Source organism: Rhincodon typus, chromosome 6 (assembly GCF_021869965.1).
Source record: "Rhincodon typus isolate 14 chromosome 6, sRhiTyp1.1, whole genome shotgun sequence".
In the NCBI taxonomy this organism is placed as follows: domain Eukaryota; kingdom Metazoa; phylum Chordata; class Chondrichthyes; order Orectolobiformes; family Rhincodontidae; genus Rhincodon; species Rhincodon typus.
Window position 1 is genome coordinate 50,597,704 of NC_063337.1, and position 16,918 is coordinate 50,614,621.

General features: G+C 39.2%; 1 protein-coding gene across 1 annotated transcript in view; it reads right to left on the bottom strand.

Annotated features, from left to right (window-relative positions):
• Positions 1–1,071: 1,071 nt before the first annotated feature.
• Positions 1,072–16,918, bottom strand: part of pdcl3 (phosducin-like 3) — a 31,923-nt gene continuing 16,076 nt past the window's right edge. The window contains exons 4-7 of the mRNA XM_048597986.1: positions 13,924–14,067; positions 13,197–13,405; positions 4,103–4,263; positions 1,072–2,961 (exon numbers count right to left, since the gene is read on the bottom strand). Of these exons, the coding sequence (XP_048453943.1) occupies positions 4,121–4,263; positions 13,197–13,405; positions 13,924–14,067 (496 nt within the window). The 3' untranslated portion in view covers positions 1,072–2,961; positions 4,103–4,120. The remainder of the gene's footprint in view (positions 2,962–4,102; positions 4,264–13,196; positions 13,406–13,923; positions 14,068–16,918) is intronic.

A 16,918-nucleotide genomic window follows, 5' to 3' on the forward strand; every position in this document is an offset into this window, starting at 1 on the left:
AAACTAAAATGTTGGGGGGTCACATGCCCTAGTAAATAGATTGTATACCTTCAGCCCTCATACCTCTTTCCAATAATTTTGAAATTGTTGGCAGCAATAGGTTCAACTATTGCTACCTTAAAAGGACAGAAAATTAAATCAATTGACATGGTTAAATAGCAATGCAAACGGAACTGGAAACGTGGTGCTGCTTATAAACTGTGGCAGGGGAGGAGGAGCTGGACAAGTGGTGGTCACTGGCTATCCTTGCCAGGGTCATTTACTTTGCTGCCTTTGTCACTTGCAGTTTTCATCTTCAGGTCGTCAACTCCCAGCTTGGCTGGTAGGTCTGCCAATCTCCACACTGGAGGGTCATGGGAGGTCATCCATTGTTGGGGAGTCTGCCAGCAGTCCCAGTCTGGACAGTTAGCACAGACCTGGCTACAGCTTTGAAAATTCTAGTGGCTATGCTTTAGGTCAGGTGTTGGACTCACACACTTTTCCAGTTCCCAACCAGATTGAAAATCCAGTCTACGGTTCTTTAGTATCTACTATTCCATTGGGTGACATAACTCATCATTCAATCTGAACTCTCTCTCTCTCTCTTTCTGTGAAGACTCCAAATTAATTATTCTTGTAAAGTTGAAAAGTACACTCTCCATAAATGACTGAGACATAACCAAATTAATATATTTTAAACTTCAAAGTCCAGAAAAACTTACTAATAACAAACTTCATAGAAACTTTTTTTGAACTGGATAGATTGGTTCCTCCAGGAGATAACTGACTGACAATTACATTGTGACCAAACTCCTACGGGAAATTGACAGGAATGAACTACTTTAATGATATGAATGACTTTTGTCTGTTTTTTTCATTTTTAAAAACTGGCAGCTTGCTCCCAGGTATCTACCAAAGTCACTCCAAATTGCTGCCTTTAAAATTAATTGACAGTACCTCAGGATGGGTCATTTTCTGCTGCGCAATAATCTACAAAGACTCAGCCAAGATAAGAAATTCAATGCCTATATCTTGTTTCACTTTGGTAAGGCATAATTTTGTTTTAATTTTGAAATGAAAATGCAAAACCAGTGAGGTTTACACCTGAAATGATTTAATTATGAGAATACCTTTACAAAACATGAACAACATCTTGCTTACATGATTTTACAGGATCGTGTACAGAAAACAACAAATGAATATACATAATTTAGAGGAACATTTTGATAATGCACAGCAATGCAATAGCCCTGATAAGACAAAATGGAGTTCTTACTCACAATAAGCAGCCTTTATGTAATTGGTGCCTGTCCTCTGAATCAGATTACTACATGAAGCACACCCAGGTTTTTATATATTGATTTCATTTGGATGTGTGGAATATAACATTTTCATTAGAGACTGTACTTCCTGGTACTATTATGCCATATGTCAGTGCTTTTGTGTCCTTAATGGAAAACAAATGTTTACACAATAGCATTAACTCCACACACAGCCAAATTAAACCATTAACTAATCATTCTTTTGGATGGCATTTGAAAAAGATATTAAAAATTGACTTGTTTTCAACAAAAGAAAAATTCAGGCATAAAACCCTATTGACTGGGATACCAGTTAATTTTCAATACAAGGTCCATTTTATATTATGTGGGAGTCATCACCAGAAGGAGCCATACCAAGGATGATCATTTTTTTAAAAAGCTACAAAATTAAAGTGAGCTATTTTCAACATAAATGGGAAAAAGCAAAAGGTACAACAAGGCAGGAAAGTGAGGCTGAGAGAAAATAGAAGATATGGCAAATAGGAACTGTATTAAAAACATTTATTGTGCAGTAAAGAAGCTACTTTCAAAATCTGAGTAATTCTATTCCAGCAGTATTCGAATTTGTTTCAATGATGTTTGCAAACTGAAAATCTTTGTTAAAATGTGTTCAGTGAGCAAGTTGGAAATTTCCCTGGTCATCAAGTGTTATATTTAAAGACTTAAGCCAATCTTACTGCGGGTTTCATATCATCATACATACCCTGTTCAGAAAAGTTGAGCATTTTTGTTTGCTTTTGTTGATAAAGGAGCTACAAATAATTGTGCACATTAAGTTCTGATTTTTTTGTTAAGTAAAAGTACCTTCCCATTCCTTGGTGAGTCAAATTTCTTGTACTTACACTTCATGTAAAATTTCTCAGCATCTAAGCCAAAGATTTTTCTATGAGTTACCTATTCAACTAATTAGCAATAGGTATTAATAGTGTACACTTAATAGGGAGTGAATGAAATATGCTTAATTTCATGAAGAAGAAATCTATGAAGAAGTCTGTAAACTGGTTTAGTACTTGATCAGACTCTTCCTGGGCAATCTATCCAAAGCCATGTTACAGCTGTACAAAAAGGCACAAATTCCTAACTTGAAGAGCAATTTTTCTCTTTAAGATGCAAGAACAAGACTGACAAAGCTCACTCATTTAGTCAAACATGAGCAAGAACCTTCCCCTCCTCACATCACCAACTTCCTGCACAATCTGTATGGATTGGATTCAACAGATGCTGGCAGCACTCCAGGTGATTGTAGGTTCACATAGACAAAAAAAAAAGTCAGTTAATTTTAATGTATATGACCATGGTCAGATCATTATAAACCTAATCTTGTTCTGGTGTAATAGTTTTTCCTGTTACATTTCCAGTATTTCTATGCTACCTTTTCAATAGGCGCTGATTTCATGCCGAGTAAAGTTCCACAGGAACTCTCCAGTACTTGGCCAAATATGTAATATTGAAGTATGAGCCTCAACAGTAACCACTGGCAATGATTCCTACCAATTGATGAAATGGGGCAGGGGAAGGCAGGGTACGTAGCAACATTATAATTGTCCATTTTCCACAAAAATAGGCCTTCTGCAGGGATCAATTCATTACAAATCAGCAATGATTGCTCTAGTTCATCATCCTCTTGTTTACCCGAAAGGTGTAATGCCACGATGGTAGCCTAGAATGAAATTAGACAAAATCAGTGCATATTAGACATTAAATCTGAAGTCTGTATGCATGGCTTAAACAAATATATTGGAAACAACATTTGTGTTGATGTGCTTTCTGATTGTTCTAGGATTTTGGTTTTGAGGATGGAAAAAATGGAATATTGGGTCATAGTGCTTTATATTAGATGTATATCATAATATTGTCCTGTAGAGTCTTGCCATATTGAGACATCAACTGTGCAGAAGAACTTTATTCAAGAATGCCAAGTTTCTTTTTCCCAAGATTTTGTTCCAGCATTTACTTAATTTAACATCAATTATAGACATTACTGCTTTCACAAAAGAATTATAAATTAAATGGAATTTCTGTGCAGTATACAGCTGCAGTTTTAAAACAAAATTGAGGCTCTTTTGAAGACTGAATATGAAAACAAAAACATAAATATCGAGTGACTACAAATGTAAGAATTTGAATACTTACATTTTTTAAAATCTGTTAATACCCACGACCACTCTCTGGAGGTTCCATTCAAATACTCATCCACATGCAATTCCTCAACATTTGCATAACTGGCAGAATTTTAAGTTCTGATATTTTGCACTAAATTTAAAAATATTACACTAGAAGCAAGCCTAGTCCATAACACTGACCATGATTCAGAATAAGTTAATTATCGAGAGTTTATGATAATGGTGTTTGTCTGTCAACTTGAAGGTCCAAAACTTAAGGAAGAATTTTTAAGCACAAGGGCATTTATTAGTATGTTTTGATTTTTGTTGGAAAAAAAAAGGACTGACTTTATTGTAAAAAAATCAGGTCACAGCCGAAGGGCCTATTCCTATGCTGTATAGTTCTATGTTCTATGTTCCATGTTCACACACACACAGGTTGGATTGAGACTGATGTGAAGTGTTTATTTTTTAAATGACAAATCCATGTAATAATGAAGCTTTACAGATTTACCACAAATATTTTGAGAAATTTATTTTGAATTACATTAAATGTGTTTTAAAATGTTGCCTAATTCATAACTGATTTTGTGTTCAGTGATATGGAAACAGAATGATTGGAAACTCAAAGACAGTCTTTTCAACATGGATGTAATCTGCATTGGAATCATCAAATGCACTCAGAATGGAAAATTTTACCCCATTGCATTTTAATAACTAATCTTCTTCAGAATCACTGTTGCTGTTTAATGGAGCACTTGTCCTGATAGATGACATCAATTTATCTTCAATTTGTCTTCTTGGGTTTTCCTCTAGTTCAGTTTTGATTGCACCAGAATCTGACAGTTTCCATTCCAGTTCTTCATTGAAAATAAAGCAAGGAGACAAGAAGATAGAAAGACAATAAAAGGAACTTACAATATTATTTAATTCAAAAAGATTTTAAAAAAATCCTCTTCCCTACATTCCTCCAAATGGAACTTATTGTCATTCCGTATATATTAACTAACGGGCATAAAGACTAAATTGCAATATACAAATGTACATTCCAATGATTTAGATCAGGATTGTATTGTATACATTACGATTAAAAGTCTCAGTAGATCTGATGACCCACATTCTTCAAAGGTCACCACACTAAATCTGTTAAGAAAAAAATGGTGTGTGATCTGACACTTATTTTAATCAAATAGCTAATTGACTACTTATAAATGAAGAATGTATTAGCAGCAGTTAATTGTCTAAATTGCTGAAATCATTTTGACATTGATTTGAGTCATCACCTAAAACGTACTGACATTAGGGTCACGGATGGTTCTTAAAGAAAATAGCTGATTTTAACCATCAATAGCGGCATGGTGGCTCAGTGGTTAGCACTGCTGCCTCACAGCACCAGGGACCTGGGCTCGATTCCACCCTCAGTTTATGTGGAGTTTTTACGTCCTCCCCGTATCTGCATAGGTTTCCTCCGGGTGCTCCGGTTTCCTCCTACAGTCCAAAGTTGTGCAGGTTTGGTGGATTGGCCATGCTAAATTGCCTGTAGTGTTCAGGGATGTGTAGATTAGGTGGATGGGTTTGGGTGGGTCGCTCTGAGGGTCGGTGTGGACTTGTTGGGCTGAAGGGCCTGTTTCCACATTGTAGGGATTCTATGATTCTATGAATAGCATTATAAACCTTTGGGAAAAAAGGAGACATTCATTTGAGAGATGTATCCCATACTGAGAGATTCGGGTACAATTTAAGTACTTACCTGGAACTTAAATTCTTAGCTGTGTCTATTATACTGCCTCCCAATCTAAATACTTTCTTGACTACTGCTTAGTACCCTGCCTGTGGTTCACTCCTGCCTAGTGCAGCCAATTATCTCTCTCCCAGCATCAGTTCATGATGAATCAGTTTGTTTTTAATCTTTTTCCCCGCTAATATAGTTCATCCTGCATGTACTGTGAACAGAGTTATGTAAATTGTCATAAATGGTACACATTACAATGCAATAAATAATGCACATTAAAAATGTGCACATGTAAACTAGCGAACTTTCATCAATAGTTAAAGTCATTACCTGCAATTTCGAAAAAGCAAGTGACCCAACAAGCAGCACAGACATGTTTAAAGAAGCAGTAATTGAAGTCTGAACTGCAGATAGTGAGTTAGAGAGAGACCTGAAGAAAATCTGTTTATGTTTCATGCAACAGATGTTGAAAGCTGTGACTTTTAACTGATAAGTCAGAGACTTTTTAAATGAGTGAAGTAGCCAGCTTGTGTCTCTTACCAACTAGTGAAAGATTCCGGAGAGAAAGATGACTGAAGCAACATGCTGGCCAGTGGAAAAGTCATAAAGATCAGTTCAACTACAGAACTTGGGAATGAAGACTATCTTTACATTTTTCCCCCCTGTCCATTTCACCCAGTCTGTTTGTCTGTGTGTGTAAGGGGCAGTTTATAAGGGGATTACGGTTTTTAATTAGTGGTGTTATATACCGATGATTTGGAGCTGTTCACTCATAGCTAGAGTTTAATTACTTGTAACGAAAAATAATTCTGAAATGCAAAAACCTGATCCAAGCTTATTATCAATCTGGGCCTGAAAAAAAAAAATCAGTAAATTGGGGAACTTGGCGTACTTTTTATTAATTTTTTTGACGTTTCTGGGAATAGCAAGGCTCAATTTTCAGCGCAATACCCCAGTGAGGCACAACACTAGCATCAGAAAGGGAAGGAGCCAGAAACACACATTCAGAATGTAGTCATGCTCATTACATGTTGGATATTCCTAGAGTCAGAGTTGTACACAGCTCATAAATGGGCCCTTTGGTTCAACTTATCAGTGCTGACCAGAATGATTGAAATCCCATTTTCCAGCATTTGGCTTATATCCCTCTAAACCTTTCCTATTCATATACACATCCAGATAGCTTTTAAAATGTTGGAATTGTACTAGCCTTCACCTCCTCCTTTGACAGCTCATTCCATACATGCACCATCCTCTGCATGAAAAAGTTACCCGTTGGGTCCCTTTTAAATCTTTTCCCTCTCACCTTAAATCTGTGCTCTCTACTTTAAGGCTCCTCCACCCTGGGAACAAGACCTTGGCTACTCACCATGTCCATGCCCCTCATGACTTTATAAATCTCTATGAGGTGTGTCTCCCGCCCCACCCCAGCCTCCGACGTTCCAAGGAAAAAAGCCCCAGCTTATTCAGCCTCTCCCTACAAATCAAATGGTCCAGTCCTAGCAACATCCTCGTAAATCTTTTCTGCACTCAAGTTTAACAACATCCTTCCTGTAGAAGTGCGACTAGAATTGTATGTAGTACTCTAAAAGTGGCCTCAACAATGTCTTGTAAAGCATCAACATGGCATCTCAACTCCTGTACTCATGTTCTGACCAATGAAGGCAACCATGCCAAAACACCTTCTTCACCACCCTGTCTACCTGTGATGCCACTTTCAAGGAAATATGCATCTGCAGCCCCAGGTCTTAGTTCGACAACACTCCCCAGGGCACTACATTTAATTGTATAAGTTTGGCATTTTTTGAAAAAAAAATGAACAAACTTACATTTATATAACACCATTTCATAAAATACAAAATGCTTTCGTCGTGAAGGAAATACTTTTGAATCACAGTGAATACTAGAAGGTAGGCAAACACAGTAGTCAACTTGTGCACAGCAAAATCTGACAAATGCTATGAGATAAATGTCAGTTGATTGCTTTAGTGATGTGGATGAGGTATAAGTACTTGCCCAGCCGCTGGGGTACTTTTTATGCTGCTGCATCAAGAAGATGCTGAAAGGTGATGACAAGTTGGATGTGAAGATGTTTCCTCTTATAGGAGAATCAAGAACTACAGAATATTTAAAAAACACAGGTTGCCTGTGTAAAACAGAGATGAGGTAAATGTTCTTCTTTCAGAGCATCGAGTGTCTTTGAAGCTCTCTTCCTGAAAAGGTAGAATCATGAATATTTTTAAGGCAGAGGTAAATAGATTTTTTTGAGGGGTGAATGGTCATCGGGGGTGGCAGGAAAGTGGATCTGATATTGCAATCAGATCAGCCATGATTTTACTAAAATGGCTGAGCAGGTTCGAGGGGCCAAATGGCCTGCTCTCTGTTTGCACGTACTGCTGTACCCACACTTCAGGAGGAGATAAATCATGTATAGTTCTTCTGATAACGTTCTTGTTTTAGTAACACAACAGCCACTGGCCTGCGTGACCCATGAGAGCAAATAAAAAGTTGTGTTGAGTTTGCTGCAACCTGTTCCTTCAATTAAAAGAAAAATCCAACTGATTAATTTTCCACAATAGCTCTGGCTCATAAGTATGGGAAAACCAGGCTGAAGAGTACAAACTGTCCACTGAGGTAATGGAAAAAAAATCTACAACAGCTCAGTGCTGTGCTGTACTGTACCTGTAACATAATACACAAAGACTGGTTCTTGAGAACACAACTTAGTGCTGAATAAAAGCTCCCAAAACACACGACCAGGTGGAAAACAGTTTATGGTTAGTATTTTGTACTTTAATGTTCAGTACTGTGAAGTACCTCTAATGTGTCTGACATACCAATAAATGTTGAGCTTTGCAATAGGGAACAGTTAAAAATTATAGTTTAATCTGCTTTCAGGTCAAATCTTAATTTATGAACTGCATCATGTCACTCTGCGCATCCCTCACAACCTAATGCAGCTACACTAATAACTCTCTGCTCCATTAGTGGCAGCATGGAATTTCCCCAGCGTGTAATTTAGTCACTAATTGCATAGTCAATCTCACAGGAAAACAAGGAAAAGAATAAATCTCGTATGATGAAAACATGTCAATTCCACTCAAAGTTGCAAAGTCCAGACTTAGGAAATGAAGAAGTCATAAATCTCCTGATAGTGATAGCCCTATGCAATAATCTACACCTTGCTACCACTGACAAATGCATTTCCCGGAGGTCTGCAGCATTACAGATGCCAGTCTTTGCAATATTCAGTGCCTTCTTGATATCAAAGTGAATTGGCTAAAGACTATGGACCCTGACAACATTTCAGCAGTAGTAATCTGTGCACCAGAACTAGTTGTGACTCTAGTCAAGATATTCAGGCACAACTATAACAGTGACATATAGCCGACAATGTGGAAAAATTGCCCAGGTATGTCCTGTACACAAAAAGCAGGACCACTCCGATCCAGCCAATAACTACGCTATCAGTTGACTCTCGATCATTAATAAAGCAATGAAAGGTGTCATCAACAGTGCTTTCAAGCAGCATCTGCTCAACAACATGCTCAGTGATGCCCAGGAACAAAAACATAAGTTGCTGGAAAAGCTCAGCAAGTCACAGGACCCGAAATGTTAACTCTGATTTTTTTCTTCACAGATGCTGCCAGACTTGCTGAGCTTTTCCAGCAACTTATGTTTTTGTTCCTGATTTACAGCATGCGCAGTTCTTTCAGTTCTTATTCAGTGATGCCCAGTTTGGATCCACTCAGTTCCTGCCCTCATTAGCTGCAAACACGTCTGGCAGATAGAAAAATGGTCATGATTGTTGGAGGTCAGTCATTTCAGTTCCAGGACATCTCTGCAGGATTTCCTCAGGGTAGTGTGCTAGGCCCCCAATCATCTTCAGTTGCTTCGTCAATGACCTTCCCTCCATCATGAGGTCAGACGCAAGGATGTTCACCAACGATTGCTCAAGGTTCAGCACCATCTGCAATTCCTCAGATACTGAAGCAGTTCAAGACCAAATATAGCAAGACCTAGACAATATCCAGGCTTAGGCTGAGAAGTAGCAAGTAATATTTGTGCTGCAAATGTGTCAAACAAGAACACCTTCAATAACCATCACCCCTTGACATTCAATGATATTAACATCATCAAATCCCCAACTTTCAACATCCTTGGGTTATCTTGACCAAAAACTGAACTGGATTAACCATATAAATACTGTGCATAAAAAGGGATAATCACAGGTTAAAAATCCTGAAGCATATAACTCAATCCCTGACTCCCAAAATCCTTTCCAACATGTAGAGTGCATAACTCAGGAACTTGATGGAATATTCCCCATTGCCCAGATGAGCACAACTCCAACAACACATAAGAATCTCAACATCATAGTTTGCACATTCTCCACGTGTCTGCATGGGTTTCCTCCAGGTGCTCCAGTTTCCTTCCACAGTCCAAAGATGTGCAGGTTAGGTGGATTGGCCATGCTAAACTACCCATAGCGTCCAGGGAGGTGTAGATTAGGTGGATGGGTCTGGGTGGGATGCTCCGAGGGTCGGTGTGGACTTGTTGGGCTGAAGGGCCTGTTTCCACACTGTAGGGATTCTATGATCTATGACCACCTGGAACAAATAACCCTGCTTGATTGGCACCATACCCACAAACATACACTCGCTCCACCTCAGATGCACAATAGCAGCAATGTGTACTATCTATAACATGCACTGCAAATATTCACCAAGATTTCCTAGCTAGTATCTTCAAAACCCATGATCAAAACCATCTAGAAGGTCAAGGACAAAAAGTACATGGAACCATCATGACCTGCAAGTTCACCTCCAAACCACTCACCATCCTGACTTGGAAATATGACACTATTCCTTCAAGTCAAGATCCTTGAACTCCCTCCCTAATAGCACTATGGCTCTGCCCACTAAATGGATTGCAGCAGTTCAAGGTGGCAGCTCACCAGCTCCCACGAGGGATGGGCAAGCCAGTGAAGCAACATACCATAAATGAAGTTATATAAAAAAAATAGCTGGGAGTTATCAGAAACTTCGAGTAGGAACTGCTGGGTGGAAAGTGCTCACTGATTATCCCTGGGATCAAAGACAGTACTTTTTTTTGTAATTCACATTAACAATGAAGATTCAGAAGTTCAAGGCAAAATGATCAATTTTACATTGAATAATAAAACTGGAGGGTGAAACAATTTACGAATCAGGGAATGCAGCCTATAAATGAAAAAAAATGAAAATATACCAGAGGATAGCAGTGATGGATGAAATCTAATGTGGGTCTATGTTGAGAATCTCACATAAAAAGACAAAACTGGGTGAGCAAGATTGTCCTCTGCTTAGCACATTTCATGTGAATTTCCTAGTAGTTCATAGAATCATAGAATCCCTACAGTGTGGAAACAGGCCCTTTAGCCCAACACGTCCACACTGACCCTCACAGCATCCCAACCAGACCCATTCCCCTATAACCCACCTAAGCTACACATCCCTGAACACTATGGGCAATTTAACATGGCCAATCCACCTAGCCTGCACATCTTTGGGCTGTGGGAGGAAACCGCAGCACTTGGAGGAAACCCACGCAGACACGGGGAGAATGTGCAAACTCCACACAAACAGTCGCCCGAGGGTGGAATTGAACCCTGGTTCCTGGCACTGTGAGGCAGCAATACTTCAGTTGGGTTGCCAGGTCCTAGTGGTCCCAGAGGTGAGACAAGGAGAACCAGGGCGGTCTGTGAGTATCACGGAACTGTAGGAAACCAAACAACAGAGATGCCACTCAACCCATTGCATCTGTGCCAGCCCTCTGAAACAGCAATCGAACTGGTCTCACCTCCTTCCCCTTCCCTATAGCCCTGCATGTTTTTTTCCCCTTCAAATATTTATCAAACTTTTCGTAGTTACTAATAAATCTGCTTAAGTTGCCCTTTCATGCAATGTGTTCCAGATTGGATCAACTGTATTTGGAATATTGTGAGCAATTCTGAGCCCTGTAGGGAGCGGTCCAGAGGAGGTTTACAAGAATGATCCCAGGGATCAAGGGTTTTTCATATGAAGAGCAATTGAGGACTCTGGGTCTGTACTCAATGCAGACCCAATTTTCATGTGTAGAAAACTAATCCCTTGTTTCCAATAGTCTGCCAAAAGGAGAGGTCCATGAAATATCAAAATCTGAATTTCATACTCCCTTTCTGTTTGTATAAAAACATGTTTCCTGTTTTACTTTTTTTCCTGTCCCCTAAAATTGCTTGAAGCAATAAATAGTTTGATCTGATGAGCATGAATGCCTGAGCTGGCACAGAGTCAAATCTTATCGCAATGGACTCCAGCACCAGCAATCTAAACTACTGAAAATTTCCAGTAGAAACTGTTGGAAATCCAGCATCTGCAGGACAGTCAACAGAAATATAAAAGATTGGGAAGTGTGAGGGAGAACAAAGGATTGCTCTGGGAATGCTATTGTTTCAATTCCCTGTTACACTGCCAACAAATAATTTCAGGCTGTGTTCCCATTAAGTGTTGGCAGATAACAACTACTGAGAACATTTTACTTTGGGGAACATCAGTGTTTTTAATTTATGAATGGGATGTGACCGTTACTGACTAGGCCAACATTTATTGCCCATTTCCAGTTGCCCTTAAAATAAGACACAAGTTGACAGCTCATGGTGCTGTAGTTTAAAAATGTTTAACTCTAGTTCAACTGGATCTAATGTGAATTTTCTTTTGAAAAATAATGTATGATTAAAAATAGTTGCTATTCAAGCAAACAGTCATTTGGTACAAGACTTGAGAATAGAACACAGAACAGGCCTTTCTTCCCACCATGTCTGTGCTGTCCATGATGCCATTCTAAACTAATTCCATCTGCCTGCATTTGGTCCATATCCCTCTAATCCCTGCCTGTTTGTGTGCCTGTTTAAATGCCTCTTAAACATTTCAATCATATAACATTCTAGACTTCTACTGAATTCAAATTTCACCCCCTGTCAATCCTAAAATTTGAATCCATGCCCCAGAACATTAGCCGGAGGTTCCGGATGACTAATCCAGTGACATTATCGCTATGCCAACACCTCATCAGAATGGATGAAAGAACAAAGAGACATGCTGTAGAAACTTTTCACCTTGCACTCATCAGGACACCATCACAACAATGCCAAATTTCCAAGGAACAACAGTTTATACCACATGAGGAAAGGGTGCTGATTGGTTGACACATTCTCTCAGATTGGTCGAGGCATAGCCGCAATGAATGCCCCTGGGAAATTTTGTCCTCTATAACTTTTTTGAATTAAACAAAGGCTAAATGTCTCCTCATTTGTAACTGAAAAATGGAGGCCCAGTTAACATATGTAGAAAACTACAATCCCCGGTTTCCAGTACAAATTGTTCCAGAAATGCTTTTAATTTATTTAAAGGATGTAATTCTGGGTAGGCCGACATTTATTGCATGTCTCTAATTGCCCTTGACAAATGACACGTTGACACCTCAGATGCTGTCGTTTGAAGAGAATCTAACACAATTTCAGCTGGATCTAATGTGATTTTTTTTTCTCTGAAAAATTGTGTTTGATTCTGTTTGTACAAGTTGATAACGGTTATTGGTTTCTTGGCCATATTGTCGGTTGATCATTGCAAACCGTTGTGTTATTAGCCGATTATAGACCAGTAGTCACATCCAAAGAATACTTTCCAGATTGACACACCGTTCAGCTGCTTTGTTCTCAATCAAGGGAATCTAACTTCCTTCCTTTATTTCGAGCAAGTGTTTATTCTTAAGTGGTGATCCTACCCAGAGTGTGGTCAATATGATTTACAGGCTGCAACTCAAACAATCTGGTTCGGTATCCAAGTGCTAAATAACAGCTGACAAAAAAAAAGGTCATACAACATTCAAGTCCATAAATCAGCTCTTTAAAGGAGTATTTTTCAAATAAAAGTCTTTTAAAGGAAAGCGGAGTTTATTTTTAAAAATGTCTATTAAAAAGATGACAAAGCATGAACATGGGTAATTGTAGATCTGCATTAATCAATTTTAATAATCACTTACCATCTTTTGTTAAATTCATGCCTCCAAATACTAAGGGTCCAACATACTGTGCCTTGATGTCTCCATCATGATAAACAAATATTGTTGGCAGATTCCTGTCAGGGTAGTTGGGTATACAGGTTGTGGATATTGCTTTAATAAATTTAGTCTCTGGGAACATCCTTGCTAGTTCACTCAGATGTTGATTTACCAAGGCACAAAGAGGTATCCTGAAACAAAAAAAAAGGACAAATAATTGCAAAACAATATGAAGGACATATTAAGTCATGCTCAAAATCCTTATTTAAGCAATTAAGGATGGGAGTTAAAATCTCATGTATTTATTTAGGACACAGTAACATTTTAAAATAAAACTTAAATCTATTAAATTCCAGATGGCATTAAACTATAAAATATTGGTACAAATTGGAAATATTGGGAGAAGAGATTTCAAATAATTCTCTCTCCAATGACATAATAGCAACATCAGCCATTATCTCATGTTAGCATGGTGAAATTCTTATTGCATGTTTTGTTACAGATTATGACAACACTTCTTCCATTAGAATTACACTGAGGATGAAGAGGAAAATCCCCTTCAATGGTGCCCGCTGTACACTGATCTGGTTTGCACAAAGACAGCATAACAACAAAATGAAGTTTGAGATAGCATTAAGTAAGATGAATGTTTGAGATTCAAATTGCATCTACATGTAACATACATGTCTTAGATGGTTTTTAAACTTACCCCTGTTTGTAAAGGTGCAGTATTACCCACACATCCTTGCCAGCTTTAGTCACCTCCTGCACATAGTCTGGCCCAGAGATCTCCAAAATCTCCCCAAATATCATCTTCATCTGGGTTGCCTTCCATTCGGCTAGCCGCTGCTGTCTGGATAATATTGAGTAAATGATTATCTTCTATTACAACTTTAAATAATAGCTAATCCTTCAAATTCCATCTAACAGATCTCTAATGTTTGATGCCACAGCTATTCAACAAATTTCTTTCCTATGAGAAATGTGTATACAAGAAACAGCAATTGGAATTGAAATTGCAATTGGCCTCTGGCAGGCCTGCTATGCTCCCATCTCTATCCCACTAGAATTCATGGTGGGAAGGCCGGTGAATGTTCTTCCTGCTCTGGCACTATTCAAGGCGCTGAAGTGGACAACTAATGCTCACTTTACCTCATTCCACCACTGTTGGTATTAACTCAGTAATGGGCAATAGGTGGACAGACAGAATGACAAGCACACCTGTATGCTCACTTGTGGGCTCCCCGAGGGGGTTCCCTCATTCAAACACACTAAAATGGGTCCCGGTATTGGGAAGGGGTTCCTGCTGACAGCTACCTCTTTCTTTGCTGTCAAACCCCTTTCCCACCCTCCTCCATAGCTCCCACCCAGCAGCTGTTATGTCCTGGGATCCAGCAACGATGTTGGGACCTTGGGAGGGTGCAGTAATGGCAGCCATTACTACAACCTCAGCGGCAGTGCATTCATCACAGCCGTCAGTCTCTGCCTGGCCAGAAGCTCTCAACAGGAGCCACTCCTTCCCTCAGGGTCCTTGACCCCAGGGAAGACCTGCTGCTGTCCAGCAACTGCCTGAGTGACACTTAATTTGATGGGCCTTCCTTAAAAAAAAGACCTTACAGGGCTCTTCCTGGTTTTACAGCCCAAGGCAAGACCCCATCGCCTTCATTAAATAAAATCCTGCCCGAAATAATGTGAATATGACAAAAGAGACCCTGTGAGTTTGAATCTCAAAAAAGCATGGCCAAGTAAAAAGTACACCAGCATAAAGACATCAATGCTCCACATGTCAAGTGCATATAACATAATGGATAGAATTTGCTGCAGTGGAGTATTGAACAGCATCTGCTGGCAGTTAGACTTGCCCTTCCATATTTAGATTTTCTTCAAAACTTTTATGGTGGCAAGCTGTTGAAAGCATGAGTTGGTGTTGGCACAGAGAAGGAAACTGGACTTGTGGGACCCAAGTGAACAAAAGGAGCCAACAATGTATCTTCTAAACTGACCAGATTGGGCACTTGGAAAGCAAAGACAAAAGGACAGAGAAGAAAGTATTAACTAGAATTGGTGAATTCAATGTCAAAATCAGATATACAAAAACAGAAAGAGAAAAAGACAAAGACAAAAAAAGAATAAAAGAAAGAAAAAAGGTAAAATTATAGATTTAACATTGTTAAAATCTCCAAACACTAACACTTGGAGGAATGTGATTCCACACTCAAAATCAGTAAAATCACCACATCAAGTGAGTGCAGTAACTTATGCTTGAATGACAAGGCTAACTTGCTGTGGCAAGCTTAATCATATCTATCGTGTAAACAGTGACTACACAATATTCAATACATTTCAATATGAGACAGACAACAAAATGTCATTTTCATGGAGATAAATTGACTAAGTGAAATTCCCTTGCCATTTAACCATGCAACAACTGCTTGCCTGAAGTTTATTTATTATTCATTCAGGGGACGTGAGTATTGTAGCAGGGACAGGGTTGACTGCCCATCTCTATTTGCCTGTGAGAAGCCGGTGGGGAGTTGTCTCCTTGAACCTTTACAGTCCTGCGTTACTGTGTGGAAGTTGCACATTCTCTCAGCGTCTGCGCGGGTTTCCTCCAGGTGCTCCGGCTTCCTCCCACAGTCGATGCTAAATTGCCCATAGTGCCCAGGGACAGGCAGTCTAGGTGGATTAGCCATAGGAAATGCAGGGTTACAGGGATAGGGCAGAGGTGTGGGTTTGGATGGGAATGCACCTTGGCGGGTTGCTGTGGACTTGATGGGCCAAATGGCCTGCTTCCACACTGTAGGGATTCTACAATTGTTGATTGCACATGTGTTAATACTGAGTGTTTGTAATGGAGGGAGTGGATGCGGTGCCAATCTAATAGGCTGCTTTATTCTGGATCGTGTCGAGATTCTGGAATGTTGTTGGAACTGCACTTATTCAGACAACTGGAGAGCATTTCATCTCACTCCTGACTTGTGGCTTATTGACGGTGGACAGGGAGTCAGGAGGAGAGTTGTTGGTTATTGGATTCCTGGCCTCTGACATGCTCTTCTACACACAGAAGTCTAGTCCGGTTCAGTTGCTGTGCCATTTGCCTCACTAGTAATTTAACAGTAAAATTGGGGTCTATATTAAAGCAAAAGGAAGATGAATGTGAAAATGCCACCACAGCAAATGGTAAAATTTGAATTCAAATTTTAAGAAAATCTGGAATTAAGGATCTAATGACAACCATGAACCCATTGTCAGAAAAACGAATCTGGTTCACTAAATGTCCTTTAAGGAAGGAAACTGTGATCCTTACTTGGTTTGGCCTACATGTGACTCCAGACCCACAGCAATACGGTTGATTCTTAATTGCCTACTGGGCAGTTAAGGAAGGGCAATAAATGCTGGTCCAGTCAGCGATGCCGTCATCCCATGAATGAATAAAAACAACAATTTTTAAGAAGACAACCCAATGCACAGATATAAAAGTCAGTGTAAATGGAAAGAGCCTACTAATTGAAGAATGTCCAAGTATTCTGCAAACTTAGACAAAGAAGAAGAACTGTTTCATTAGACATCACAGGTGCATTATCCATCAGACTTGGCATTGTGAACATATTCAGAAAAAAAACAAGTAGGTCACATATTAAGAGCTGTCAATCAAAGTAAAAATAAATTCTCTCACATTATAGGGTGGACCCTGGTGAACGTTT